The sequence below is a fragment of the Aplysia californica genome, unplaced genomic scaffold, assembly GCF_000002075.1.
Source record: "Aplysia californica isolate F4 #8 unplaced genomic scaffold, AplCal3.0 scaffold00043, whole genome shotgun sequence".
Taxonomy (NCBI): domain Eukaryota; kingdom Metazoa; phylum Mollusca; class Gastropoda; order Aplysiida; family Aplysiidae; genus Aplysia; species Aplysia californica.
Genome location: NW_004797313.1, coordinates 1,494,482 through 1,509,520, shown reverse-complemented (window position 1 = coordinate 1,509,520; position 15,039 = coordinate 1,494,482). Strand labels below are relative to the sequence as shown.

Sequence of the window (15,039 nt, the reverse complement as noted above, 5' to 3'; positions counted from 1 at the left end):
AACAATTTTATACGCTACTAAGAGTTGATGAGGAGCGATTGATCTAGATCAGAATGCTCACCTCTTTCAAGTGATACTAAACCTTTACAAGTTGTTATTCATCCTCGGTGCTTCTACTGTATGTCTGGAATGAGTCTCCAAACGAGTCGTGTTATACAGAGTTAGAGATTTTACATTACCCACAGACAAGTGAAAAATACTGGACATTGTAGATCTAATTTGTCTACGTAATCAACACCAGAGCTGTAGAAAGGCCAAGGCGACATCTTATTTCCTGCATGAGGAAACTGAGATACAAGTTTCCTATCTTTCAATAGCATTCCTTTTTCCCATTTTTTCAACTACGTAAATCTACACTGCCTTTAAGTTACTTGTGTTATTATTCTTTTACGAAACATTATGTTGTCTGAACAGTTTCAAAGATAACAGACGTATTAGTGTTACTTTTCTCACGGTCTACAATTCTATATAAACCAGCCTCTACGTCACCATACGTGCACTTAGTTCCACGTTACACCCAAACATGTCTGGTTGGGTCATCTTCGTCGCTTTGGTAGCTGTTATAGGTAACAATTGCTTTACATTTTGTTTGTATTGTTAGAAAAGATACACTGAACGCTATTAAAACTGCAACGTTTTTAAAAGACTATATAAAAGCCAAAATTAAATATTATGCTCTGATCGCCACGAGTTTTAAAGACAGGCGAGTAGTTGTTAATTCACACGTCCATGCATGATTTTTGGTATTTCCTAGAAGTATTTTTCATCACAGCACAGTGACACGCGCTTAGGTAAAGTGTGTTGATTTGTCTCACTATTACTCGCGAAAACAATTTAAATTAACTCAGAACATAACAAGTGACTCTTTCCAAACAGAAGTCCGGACATTTTAGGGATCAGTTTTGATTTTTATTTCTTTACAATGTTTCTTCCATCAATGTGAGGTGCCGAGTAGTTATCCAGGACTTAAAACAAGAACTCCTTATTTAGAACTGCTATTGACGAATACACGGCAACGGCGCCGTAGATCTATCCACTGTGCGCAATAGCACGGGAAAAAAATCAGAACCTCTCAGTCATCCTACAAATCTGCAGCAATTAGAGGTCGCACTGACGCGGAAGTGAATTAGAATTTCTCAACAAAACATTCAAAATTTTTAAATATCCTTGTGAAGAAGTCTTTTGATCTCAATACATGTTAACGCTGAGGTTTACTAAGAGAGAGATAAAAAAAATTATGTTTCCACTTGTGCTTATCTGCACATTTCATTTGTCTAGAAGGGGTACTACGAAAGAAAGAAGATAAGGTATTGAAATTATTTGAAGTCTGTGATAAAAAATGGTCCATATTTGTTGGGAAATTAATAACTTAAAAAAACCTACTTTATTTGTTTTAATCTATCTTCATTTGATACAAACGTGTACAGAGTCTGCGAACAAAGTCTTGCATTTATAATGGCGTTCAGTATTTTCATTACATTAATCCAGTAATTTTATTTTCCTTTTAAGTTGTTTCTAAAGCATGCTTAGGAAAACACAATCAACACAAGTCTTGAGATTTCAGTTGTTTAAGAATTAATGCACAAGTTTTTTTTAAAAGATACGTTAATAATAAGATGATACTTTATTATCCCTGAGGGAAATTTTCCTTGGCTTTTCAGCAATGATAAATACACATTGTCATGTAAAATGTACATAAAATTCAAATTGTGCGTTATTTTCTCCCATAAAAAGAATCCACAATGAAGAGGACATAAAAATGACAACAATACAGCATGTCAAACAAGCTGCATCTCTCAAATCACAAGCAGGAATTTATCTCATATTCTTTTGAATCGTATAGGAATATATCCGTATATGTGCATTAAAAAATCAAACAGCAATGCACATTCATGTGCAATCCGACAAAAGCCTTATCGCAGATGGAAGGAAACGTCTTTTGTATCTTTCTTACGTTATCTTAAAATTTGTGGGAACAGGGGGTATCATGTGTCGTTAAAAATTTTGATATTATTTATTTTACACTTATGATTAAAATCAGTTCACCAGTTCTTCCAAAAACAAGTTCAGAGATCTTGCTAGCTTTCTTTACGATTCGGTCAAATTTTCTTTTTCTTGTACCCTGCAGTTTTCAACCTAGCAGAATAGTAAATATGCGTAAAAAGGAGACTGTTTGCATAAAAGTAGACTGACGTATTGTTTTATTGACTTTATCAAAATATTTTATGTCAACATTGTCTTTATCAATATTTTATTTTTGATTTTTTTTGCAGGCTGCACAGCTGCTGTTGAAAAGTAAGAAAATCGCACCCGCCGCACCCCAAATGATAACACAATATTCCCACAAGTACACATGCGCACACAAAGAAACACACAAACAAACACACACACATAGACACACACACAAACACGCACGCGTACATATGCTCACACAAACACATACACATAGCACACAAATACACACACACACAGAGTAACACACAGATATTAACACAAATATGCATGAACGCAAAAACAAACGTCTCCATTAGCACAATTTAGGTAATTTAGGTTTGACCCTGCTTGTCAGGGTCACTCCGGGCTGAGAGAGATACAAGATACCAGCAGAAGCTGAGATACTCTTAACTTGGAAATCAATCTCTGGTCTCCCATGTGCGACGGTGAGGTGCCTAACCGCTACACCATAGGCGCTACACAGAATTACTAGAAAGATGAAGACAGATCATGGAATTAATAAATAGATCGTACGATCGATAGATCGATCGCTCGTTTTTCGATATATTTATAGATAGATAGATAGATAGATAGATAGATAGATAGATAGATAGATAGATAGATATAGATAGATAGATAGATAGATAGATAGATAGATGGATACAGGGAATGATTTGTTACAGCTCGAGATAGATTTTTCTTTGTTCCCATATTCTTTATTGTACTTTTTAGACAATGGACGGACTTCTGATTCCGAATGTAATTTGATTTGTTATCATCGTTAGGTGATTCATCACAGGACCAACCTTGATTTCACTTCAGTACTCAAAGCAACTTACAAACATGATAGCAAGGCCAGGTACTTAATGTGCGCATCTTTACCACGGCCAAAATTATTTTTAAAAACGAAAGTAAGCATGGTACAAAGAAGAGCTCAACAGGTCAAAGCATGCAAAAAGAAGCAATCAGAACTGGAAAAAAGTATGACGGATTGAACTTTTTTTTTTTTTCTTGTGATAGATATCTAAGCGTTACTCTAAGTTTTTCTTCATTTTCACGTCTTGCTTTGAAAATATTTTGAAGGAAGGGGGGGTTTCAGGAGGAGAAAAGTTTGTTGCAGTCAGTTAAAACTTAGGAGGAAATCATTGAGGTTGTACGAATAAGCCTTGGATACGAATATTTGCGCTTTTGTTGGGAAACAAAATGCACATTGCTTTAAAACTTTTGAAAGGTAAGACGTAGGCGAGAGGAGGGAAGTAATATAAAACTTGCGGTGATTGTTGATCGGAAAAACAACAACATATAAAGGTTCCCTAAGTATGTTGTTCTGGGCCTACTCCTGCCTCGCTTGCCCTCAATTTTGCCAGTGAGAGCTAGATGTTCAAGACCCTTATGTCTATTCAGGTGTCCCAAAAACTGCATTTGTCGTTTCCTGATTGTTTTTAACATTGAGCGTCCCACGTGGGCTTCATCATGCACTACCTCATTTGATTTCTTTTCCTTCCACGATACTCTTAGCAGTCTCCTAAGAAACCACATTTCTGTTGCCTCTATTTTATTTTCACTGTCTTTAGTGATTGTCCAGCATTCACAGCCATATAGAAGGATTGACCAAACATAGCATTTCAGGACTTTCATTTTGGTGTTCATTGATATGTTTCTATTTTTCAGGATTGGGCTCATTTTTATTGAAACTAGCCTTAGCCATTGCAGTTCTCCCTTTTATTTCTGCGGAGGATTTGGCATCAGATGTTATCATATATCCTAAATATTTAAACTGTTGGACTTGTTTGATCTTTTCACCTTTGCTAATGAGATTACAACTAGGATTTGCTGCTTTTTTGGATATTACCATGCATTCTGTTTTATAAATGGATAAATAGAGTAATAAAAAAGTTTTATAGAGAGAAATTTTACAGTGGTGCAGAGAAGTGAAACAATTCATTGCTTGAAAGAATAAATGGCAACAAAAGTGAATCTTTGTAATGTAGAAGTTGGGACACAATAAGTACACATGCATGCAAGCACGCGCACACACACACGGACAGAAACACACGTACACAAACACCCACACACAAAGACACACATATACACACTTTCTCTCCCTTTATCTGTCAGTCTGCCCCTCTCCATCTCTCTATGTCTTTGTTTGTCAGTCTGTTTGTCTGTCTGTCTGACTGTCTGACTGTCTGTCTGTCTGTCTGTCTGTCTGTCTGTCTGTCTGTCTGTCTGTCTGTCTGTTCAGTCTGTCTGTCTGTCTGTCTGTCTGTCTGTCTGTCTGTCTGTCTCTCTTTCGTCTGTGTAATATGTGCAGGTGTATGTGTGTGAGTGTGTATTGGTGTGTGTTTAAGTGTGCGTGCGCGCGTGCGCGCGCGCGCCCGCGCGCGCGTGTGTGTGTGTGTGTGTGTGTGTGTGTGTGTGTGTGTGTGTGTGCACTCGCCACTACCCATTTTTTACATAACCAAATGTCTTTAATGAAATAATTAATAAGACTTATGACTGTAAGACAAAAGATAAGAATTCTACTCGTACAAAAATTGACACTTCATTATTATACAACACACATAGTAATATTCATCAATGCCAGCATGGTACTTCGGTGGCTAAATGAGAAGTGAGTTCAGGCTCAAAAAGTAATGCCAAGCACGCAATGAGACAGTGTTTAGGCGGGTGGTCACTTGAGTGTGTCCTTGAGCAAGACACGACAACCCTAACTAAAAAAAACAGTGGCGACCAGCAATGAGAGGCATGCTTGTGAAATTGTTCTTTGGTGCGATACTGTGTATTTAAGTATTTGTGTATGTATTTATGGACGTATTTATTTATAATTTGTGTTATGTATGTTTGCCATTTTAATCCAAATTGCCATATGGGGATCAATAAAAAAATGTAATTTGTTATTCTATTTATTTATACAGTGAGAGTTGGCCCAGCCAAGACGGGAAGAAGAAGTCCATTTTCCAGATAACCCACATTGTTTAAACGAAGGCTCAATATACGTCACCTTTTCAATGCCTCAGCCTGTAGCGTATACACCAGCGCTTGTCATCTTTTTATAGCCAGCCCTGTTTTGTTACCTTTAAGAGGCTAACATTTTCCTGCTGCCCAATTACACGTATTTTCAAGCAGGGCAATAAATAACAACCGTCACCTCACAAAAATGACCAAATCGCCCACTTGTGAGCCATAGCGCCCAGGTTAGCTAGGACTGGTTCAGACTTAACTTGAGACGACCAACGCCCTATCGTGAGGGCTAACAGTCTTTTTGTCTTGACTTTTCTCAGCCGTGCGTGGAGCAACTGCGGGAACCGCAATATAGCAAACAATGGCCAGGATGAACTCAACGCGGTTGCTCGGATAGTGGGAGGTCAAGAAGCCAAACGAAACTCCTGGGGTCATCAGGTACAAAATTAGCTCCATAGCTCATTTCTACATGTTCTTTATTCGATTTCTGGAGGAGCCCCTCCACTTTCGTCATTTGTAGAGATCTTTCTTCATATTATAGTTTTACCATTATAATTATTTTCTTGGCAGGGTGGCGGCCGGGGGGAGGGGGGGGGGGGAGGAAGGAAGAAGAGGGGTCTTTAAAAAAAAGAGATTTTATGCTGTTATTATGTTTATCTGATAAATTTTGCCTTCCGTAATGTTGTCCTTGTTGTCTGTGCCTCGTACTCCTGCTAGAGCTCAGGGAATAATAGAACAATCTTCGTCTCACTGTGGAACATTCAGTTTTGCTCCTAAGGCAATTTCATCCACATAGAATGTAGAACTATCCCTATGACCGGATAGGCAGCCATGTCCTGTTTTCAAATGTACTCTCAATATTGGCACACATTACTCTGGCTAAAGTGGCTTCAGTTTTGGGTTGTAATTGAATTTGAATTTTTCCCAGATGGTGGCTGGAAGGGCCTACGCTTTTTGATTTTAGAACAGGCAAGGGTTTTTTAAACGTGCAAAACTTCCGTACGGGACTCCGAAATTTCTTGTCCTTATCCAAGAAGATCCTGCTCGATCCATACTTTTTTAAAGCTATGTGATTAAGCCAGATCAGGTATATTCATTGAAAGTATTTGTGTATTCTCTCTACCCCCCTCTCTCTCCCTCTTCCCCTGTCTGTCTGTCTGTCTGTCTGTCTGTTTGTCTGTCTGTTTGTCTGTCTGTGTGTGTGTCTGTCTGTCTCTGTCTCTGTCTCTGTCTCTGTCTGTCTGTCTGTCTGTCTGTCTGTCTGTCTGTCTGTCTGTCTGTCTGTCTGTCTGTCTGTCGGTCTGTCTGTCTGTCTGTCTCTCTCTCTCTCTCTCTCTCTCTCTCTCTCTCTCTCTCTCTCTCTCTCTCTCTCTCTCTCTCTCTCTCCTCAGTATCTAGGTTATATAAAATTATAAAACCAATGTAAACTGATAAAGAAAAAAAAACCCTCTTCATCTGGCATTACTCGGAGATAATGATATTGTTGACCACTTTAATGTGAATCCCGAACCAGACCTTCTGCAGCGTAAGCAAAACATGGGTCTTTAGAAGTACTTTTCCTTTGTCGCTGGATTTTATGGGAGATAACCAATTTATTAGAAGTCCTTCACATTTCAATAGGCTTGTAAGATACTGTTCTTAACTGACTAGGAGACGTCCATGCCAAATACAAACAAAAACAAACAAACAAACCTAAAAACCGTCCCAAAATGTATTTGTAATTCTATTCACGTTAAAGTGTTCTCGCTACTTTGATAAACCCAAAACTTGTGAATAATGAGGACTTTGCCCGTATAATAGCGGTGCAAATGGGGTACATCGTCTCAGGAACTACACCCTCCACCAAAACACAAGAGTATACGAGAACCAGCACAGTGTAAACGTGAATAGCATGAGCACGCACGATACTTTACGTATGCGATGTTATGCGATAATACAGACCACATATCGCAGAGATGACCAATGGCAAAAAAGGAACATGACCTTTGTGTAATAATTGGTTGCAGTTGGATATTGCTTTCGGTCCTCTTTTTTCTTCTTCTCAATTTGTCTTTAACTATGGCCTAATTAGTAAAAAGGGAGTATCAAGACTTTGGGTTATTTTTGAATGAATGGTCTAACGCATCCTTCAGACTGTGGAACCATTTACTTGATAAAACAGGAAGAAAGGCATCATGGTTCCTCTAGTAAATAAGCATTACTGCAATATGTTCATTCATGCTGCTTCACTATTACACAGGTTGCATCATAATGTGCTGGCGCACGTGGGTGGGGAAAAAATAGCCGGAGTGTGGGGGGGAGCGCATTTAATAAATACTCACTTACCCGGCATGTTGTATGGCTCACGCGCACAAGGAGGCTTTCCACACGTTGCACGGTTGTAAGTATGCAAATGAGGCAATTTTCGCCCGTTAGTCCCTCTTCACAATCTCACGACGTCATACTTCGTGACCGTGGGACGAGCAAGTCTTTTCTTGGTAGCCGTGGGACCACAGGAGTCGGTCACTGTTAAAAGTGCTGAAGATTCAACGAAAGGTTGCGATCATATGAATCATTACGGCAAGGAACTAAATCAGAGGAGACTGTTGAATCTCTCTTTAAAACTGAAGAAAAGGAACACCCATTCTCTTTAAGCAGCGAGACGAACGAAAGTCGGGGGAATTTCTGGCATCAAATGACGTAATGTATGGCTACACTCCAATGAGAATTGATAATTATACAGTGTCATGAAGTCATTAAAATGTTACGTTGTATATTTGTGTTATTGATGATGACTGTTTTCTTTCCCAAACAGTGCAGTCTCATGATTTTTAGCAACCATCATTGTGGGGGCAGTCTGGTCCGAAATTCAGCTGGTCGTTGGTTCTTTGTTACCGCGGCCCATTGCACTTCGTAAGTCGTCACAATCATAACTATCCTCATTATCATCATCATCAACAACGTCATCTTCATCATCATCATCATCTACAATCAAGGATAAAAGTAGACGTCCCTGGGTCGGAGTATGTAAATTTGATGCTATCGTAACTCTCAAAGAGGGGACCGTCTTGGGAACTGGCGGCGCCATAAATCCTGCTATAGCCCCCACTGCCTTGGTTATAGTTATTGGCCTGACAGAGGCTAGCAGAGAAAACTACACTAAACGGCAGTGAGTAGGCAACGTGAAACCACTTATGTAATTTTATAAGATAGCATTAAACGTGAAAATACTTTCCCAGATAAAAGCGGGATTTCTGGGTGGGGGGTGGGGGGTGGGGTTGGGGAGGGGGAGGGTGTTCAAGATCTAGCTCTGAACTTCAAGGTTGGTAGGGACTACCATCTGCAACAGGTGTCGCCCTTTCGCCAACCAGCTGCTGATTTTAATCGGAATCAATTGCCAAGACAATGCATCATAAACACAAACTAGACAACATTGTACACGAATTAGATTGGAAAAATTTAATACGTAGTGGGTCTTTCAGGAGGTGCATAAATAAAAAGGAAAGCTCACTCAAAACACGAATTAAAACTATGCTATTATATTCAAGGAAAAAAACTACAAAAGCCGTATGGGAACTGCATTTGATGGAGCAACGGTTGAGAGCATAAACGTTATTTTTCTTTTTGAGTTTCAGTTAGAGTAATTACACTCGAAGGGAATACCTTTTCACACAGAAACATTACAATTATAAGCACACATATCAAAGCATGATAATACAGAGGAAGAGAACTTCTATGAAAGTATAGATAAGGCAATACAACAAATTAGGTATCAGAATATAGCTGTAGGGACTTCACATGAATGGAAGGTAAAGTTGTGCCCTTTCGAATAGGTGTCAAAATGAACGCGGAGAGCGTCTTATAGATAGAAAGTTGTAAACAAAATGATTTCAAATACCTAGTATGACAATCTTGTAAATAGGCGATCAGATGGAATTAAAATGGAAATTGAATAGATGTAACACTAATACAGACACGCTTCTATATACAACAACAACAACAACAACAACAACAACAACAACAACAACTACTACTACTACTACTACTACTACTACTACTACTACTACTACTACTACTACTGCTACTACTACTACTACTACTACTACTACTACTACTACTAGTACTTCTACTACTACTAATGAAAATAATGATACATTTTGCTGCTATTACTCCTGATGTTGCTGCTGCTGCTGCTGCTACTACTCTGAATGAAGATGGACAGAGTGATATTTTTGGAACAATACCCCCCCCCCCTTTCCAGTAACTATCACATCATATTTTATTTTTTGTTTGTGTTTCTTCCTACAGCGGTATTCACTCTGCCTTTTTCACGGCTCGCTGTGGAAGTCACACAACATCTGGAGGGACGGTTATCGAGTTCAGCACAAAGACTGAGCACGAGTAAGGAACATCCACATCATCTGTGTTTCAATACTTCATTTTTCTTATGTCATTGTTTACAATATGTACGTCTTCCTACTTATTTTATAAACTGGTTTAAAAATGCGAGTTTAAAAAAAACCTTAACTGTACGTTTTATGCCTTTTAAATCACAACGCACAGAATTGACAATATTATTATGATTGTGGATATTTAAAACTGGCATCAATGTGAGGTGTAAACCAAACCACGCATACTTCAATGCAGGAAATAAAGAGTGAGCGAGAGAAAGACAGAGACAGACACACAGACAGACATACACACACACACACACACACACACACACACACACACACATACACACACACATACACACACACACACACACACACACAAACAAACACAGAGAGAGGGGGAGAAAGAGAGAGAGAAAGAGAGAGAGAGAAAGAGAGAGAGAGAAAGTAAGAACGAGAGAGAGAGAGAGAGAGAGAGAGAGAGAGAGAGAGAGAGAGAGAGAGAGAGAGAGAGAGAGAGAGAGACTTTGTTTTCAAATAAAAACACAAGGTAGGTCATTTTGGTGGATGCCAGGCTTCCAAACTCTAGCTCTGGCTGAGATGGATACAACATGTCCCAGTAGAAAGACCGAGAAACTCGATTTCCTCCAACACGGTAATAGAGCTTGGGTCTCTCGCGAAGCACATAACCGCCACACCACAGACACCGGTATTGCATTCAACTGGCATCAGTCGTACAATTAATGTTGGTTGTTCCGAAACTTTTTAACGACACGATTTTCCATCTTTCTACAACAACAAAACTGATTACGATTCAGTGGTTTCCCGCGAAAGCTTGCAACTATTAGCAGTTCATTGGGTTCTTTTTGAAATCGTATTAATGATATTCCTATCCATTGTTAACATAGGAATTTATTAACCAATTTTCAGAGCACATGTAACTATTACGATCTAGAGAACTGTAAAAAGTTGTTAATAAAATATCGAGGAAAAGAATTTCTTTTTTAGCTTTACACCTTGGAACTCTACCTTAGCTCAATGAGCTCTACTGGGAAGTTTACGATGATAACCTCCCAAAATATACCAATGGCAGCTGCTTTTGTTTACTACTGTTGTTTTTCAGGCTAATTGTGTGAAACTAGAATAATATTTGGTGACAAAAAACACAAAGGGTTGACCCCAGGTGCAAGAAAAGAAAAGGTCCGCATAATAAGTTTACGATTCCTGAAAAACGGAACATTGATCGGAACATTGATATTGATGCACTAACAGAAGTGAGTGATGACAACCTTGAATTAATTCCTTGGTGTTTTTTGTTCCAGGAAGTACAACGATCAAAATTTAGACTACGATATCGCAGTTTTCCAAGTCTCAACCTCACTTGAACAGACCGATAAAATCTGGCCCATTTGTCTTCCTTCAAGAAACGCAAATGAGGGCGAAAAGGGCATTGTTACAGGATGGGGCGCTATTTATCAAGGTGAAGCATGTCCGAGTATTTCTGCAACTTTGTATCAGAAAAAAGCAGATATGTGTTTTCCGGCACTAGTTTGGTAATTTTAGCGATATTTTAGTTCTTTTCAGGTTAAATAATCATTCGCCAATGTATTCGTGAAAACAACATAATAAATGTTGTGATGTTGATTTACTCACAGCGACGCCACTTTCTGCTTCCTTTATAATTAACCCTTGTCCAGCGGAAGTTCTAGCTAAATTGGTGGGACGCTGATCTCATATTCCTATAATCACAGGTCAATTTCCTAGCTTCACTTGATAACGTTTGCATCCATTATCTTATTTTACTTGGCAATGAAGCTTATTCTGCTGTCGGTTATTCCAAAATGCAAGTCGGAACCTGACAGTCACAAAGAACTCATTTCAAAACTTTTACTCCAAATAACACACAATGCCATCAAAACAATCTTTTTGTCTGAGAGCAAGCATACGTATTCATGATATGGATTTCTCTCTCTCTCTCTCTCTCTCTCTCTCTCTCTCTCTCTCTCTCTCTCTCTCTCTCTGTCTCTCTCTCGTCCTTTTTAACTCCCAGTGGAGCAGAGGCCATCAACAGCATTACTCCAGCGAAGCCTGTCCTGGGCATCCTTTACTAGCTGTTTCCATTATGTCCCCGTTTTTTCCATTTCTGCTTGTACCTCTCGCCTCCATGTCATCTTTGGTTTTCCCTTCCTACGTTTTCCATGTGGATTCCACGTTAAAGCCTGCCTGATGTTGCTTGTCGGGGGTCTCCTCAGGGTGTGCCCAATCCATTTCCATTTCTTCACCTATATGTCTTCCTTTTCTGACCTCTGGCTTGTTCTTTCCCACAGTCGAGCATTTGTGACTCGATCGTACCTCTTGATCCCCACTATCCTTCGTAGGCATCAATTTACGAAGCTCTGCAGTTTCCTTGCTGCTCATGATATGGATATCTTTTAATGAATCTATCCATTTGATCTTTTCTTATGTATACCTAATATGGGGGGTTCTATCAGTCTATTTACCCCCCCCCCTATGCTTGAATGCATATTCCTTTCCTTTTTGTCAGTTAACTTAATCATAAGTTCGCATAGCTGCGTATTAGACGTCATTTAAAAAGCCCAATCTCTGTATTTTCAACCAGATGGACCTACTTCGACAGCACTTTTACAAGCCGTGGTACCTGTGAAGTCCAACACTCTTTGTAGCGAACGCTACTCAAATTATGATATCACCAATCGCATGCTCTGTGCTGGATACACGGATGGAAAGAAAGACGCCTGCCAGGTCAGTTTACAGACACATGAACAGATAGATAGGTGAACGATAGATAGATAGATAGATAGATAGATAGATAGATAGATAGATAGATAGATAGATAGAACGATTGATTAATTTACTGAACGTTGATTGATTGATTGAAAATGGACTTATTGATTGGCTGGTTGATTAATCAATTGATGGATCGATTTTATTGATTAATTGATTCATTGATTGATTGATACAGACAGAAGAGGCATAACTGTATTAAATAAAATAAATCTGTCTCTAGTATTTCCAAAGAATTTGTTAAAGCACAAAGAGTAAAAATCATTGTAATTAGACATGACACTGATTTACATAATAAATATAAGAAATATCTAAGATCATATGGCTGTTTGTTTGGAATAATAAAATGCCATGCTCAGTCAAAACAATTTTGTATTGTCTTCAAAATCTTTTGACACTGACAAAATAGTAGTATTCAATCTGGACTAAAGAGTAATGTGGGAGACAAATGTTGAACATTATAACCGGTTCCTATAGATTTTTTATTTTGTTTTAAAGACAGTCAATACTGATGGTTGTTGTCTTTGCAGGCTGACAGCGGCGGTGGTTTGAACTTCCTCAGAAACAACAAATGGGAACTCGGTGGTACGTTCTTTTTCTACTGTTTGAAACTTGTATGTCATGTGAGTCATCGTGGGTAAATCAGGCGCTCATCAAAATAATGAAATAGAAGAAAAGTTGACCAAAAGCACAGAACCCCCCCCCCCCGAAAATTTGCAGTTGCCAAGGAGACTAAACTTTGGACATCATCAAACTTTGGCGGCCTTTTTCTCGATAATTGTGCTTCTGATTCCAGGCAACCCGCAACTCCTTTAATCGCAAACATCTCGATTTTTTACTCAAGAAATGTGTGTCCATGTGGGTGCAATGAATGAGTTGAGGTGCACGTTTATTTTGTAATTTTCTTTTGTATAAGGAAAGGGGGGGGGGTAATCTCAGGGAGAAAGACCTGGGGGGGGGGGGGGGGGTTGAGAGGGGGTTCTTCTTGCTTCTATCACCTTGTTGGGTTCAGAGGGAGGGGTAGTACCTCACGGTGAATGACAGTCACATCCTGTATGGATGGTCACGACCCTACTTGGTCCCCACTTCTGCACCTAGCTCACGTATGGCTCCACGGATACTGCTAGTGTACGGCAGTGGCCACACCCCGGGCAACGGTTTTGGCTGACCGGCTAAACTACGTGAGTGAGCCTTCGGGCGGGGAATGTCTACCCCTAGTACACAAAGACTGGCTCCGGCAGATTGCGCGGAGGAAACCCCCAGGGTTCAACGGGTGGAAAGGCGGACCCAGCAAAGCGCTGTGGAGCGCAGCATAGGGCACAGTGAGGCACAAAGGACACTGCTGACCACCCACTGTATCCTGGCCTCTCTCCAGTCGTCTCGACCATGTCCTGCCACTGGCTACATATGGGCCGGGACGAGAGAGTGAGGCTGACGACCTGCGCAACTCTCCCTCACTGTAATCCAAGTCAAGCGCAAGTCATGACTTCATTCCTTCTACAGCGCAACAAAAGTCCTGTGGCGATGGGCGAGTGGCGAAGCAGCAGGTGTGGATACACTGGGAGCTGCAGTCACAGACCTGCACACAGGCGGCTCAGGGCGATGGGTCACTCTCTACTGAACTGAAGCAGCAGTGGAGCTCGGCAGCCCCCTGGGTGTCTGAGCAGCCCTTTTTAGGATTCGCTCTGCTCACCTCCTAGGAGGAAGGGGCTAGAAAAGGTGCCCTAAAAATAGCCTGCTTCAGCCTACCCTGGCCAGCTCACCGCGGTTGGCGGGGATCCCCTTACAGCGGTCGATCAACAACAAGAAAAAGAATGGTGGCCCTCAAACTTGCCACATGGAACGTCCGCACCTTGCTGGACAACACCAAGGCAGACAGACCAGAAAGAAGAACTACATTGGTTGCAAAAGAGCTTGCTCGCTACAACATCGATATTGCAGCTCTAAGTGAAACCCGACTTGCGGAAAAGGGCCAACTGACAGAGGACGGTGGTGGCTATACCTTCTTCTGGAGCGGTCGCAACACCGATGAAAGGCGTGAGGCAGGAGTGGGGTTCGCTATGAAGACCCACCTCTCTCGAAAACTCAATAAGCTTCCAGAAGGCCTGAACGATCGCCTAATGAAACTACAGATAAAAATAACAGGCAAGAAAAGTGCAACACTGATCAGCGCTTATGCTCCTACGATGACAAATCCTGACGACACCAAAGACAAGTTTTACGAAGACCTGCATGCCCTCATCTCAGCAGTCCCAAAATCAGACAAGCTCATAGTTCTCGGGGACTTCAACGCTCGAGTAGGGACAGACCATCAGAGCTGGGAGGGGATAATTGGAAGACACGGAATTGGCAAATGTAACAGCAACGGCCAACTACTTCTAAAAACGTGCGCTACGCACGACCTCGTCATTACCAACACTTTGTTCCGCCTACCCACTCGCAACAAGGCGTCCTGGATGCATCCTCGCTCTCGCCACTGGCATCTCCTAGATTACGTCATCACCAGGCAAAGGGACAGGCCGGACGTTAGAGTGACCAGAGCCATGTGCGGTGCTGACTGCTGGACTGACCATCGCCTCATCACATCCAAATTTAAGCTACGCATCCTGCCCACGAGAAGACCCCAAGGCCAGAAACCTGCTAAAATGCTGAACGTCACCAAACTTAAATCTACAAGAGCTGC

General features: G+C 40.7%; 1 protein-coding gene across 1 annotated transcript; it reads left to right on the top strand.

Moving 5' to 3' along the window:
• Positions 1 to 480: 480 nt before the first annotated feature.
• Positions 481 to 14,056, top strand: LOC101855546 (trypsin-7). The gene is made up of 9 exons (XM_013079188.1): positions 481 to 566; positions 2,274 to 2,295; positions 5,499 to 5,616; positions 7,973 to 8,070; positions 9,466 to 9,558; positions 10,874 to 11,031; positions 12,172 to 12,314; positions 12,887 to 12,941; positions 13,860 to 14,056. The coding sequence occupies exons 1-9, from the start codon at positions 524 to 526 to the stop codon at positions 14,054 to 14,056; spliced, it is 927 nt and encodes a 308-aa protein (XP_012934642.1). The 5' UTR covers positions 481 to 523.
• The last annotated feature ends 983 nt before the right edge of the window (positions 14,057 to 15,039 follow it).

Coding starts and splice junctions, on each gene's coding strand:
- LOC101855546 (XM_013079188.1), top strand. CDS start 524: ATGTCTGGTTGGGTCATCTTCGTCGCTTTGGTAGCTGTTATAG. Junction 5,617..7,972: donor GAAACTCCTGGGGTCATCAG/GTACAAAATTAG, acceptor TTTCCCAAACAG/TGCAGTCTCATGATTTTTAG. Junction 12,315..12,886: donor GAAAGAAAGACGCCTGCCAG/GTCAGTTTACAG, acceptor TTGTCTTTGCAG/GCTGACAGCGGCGGTGGTTT.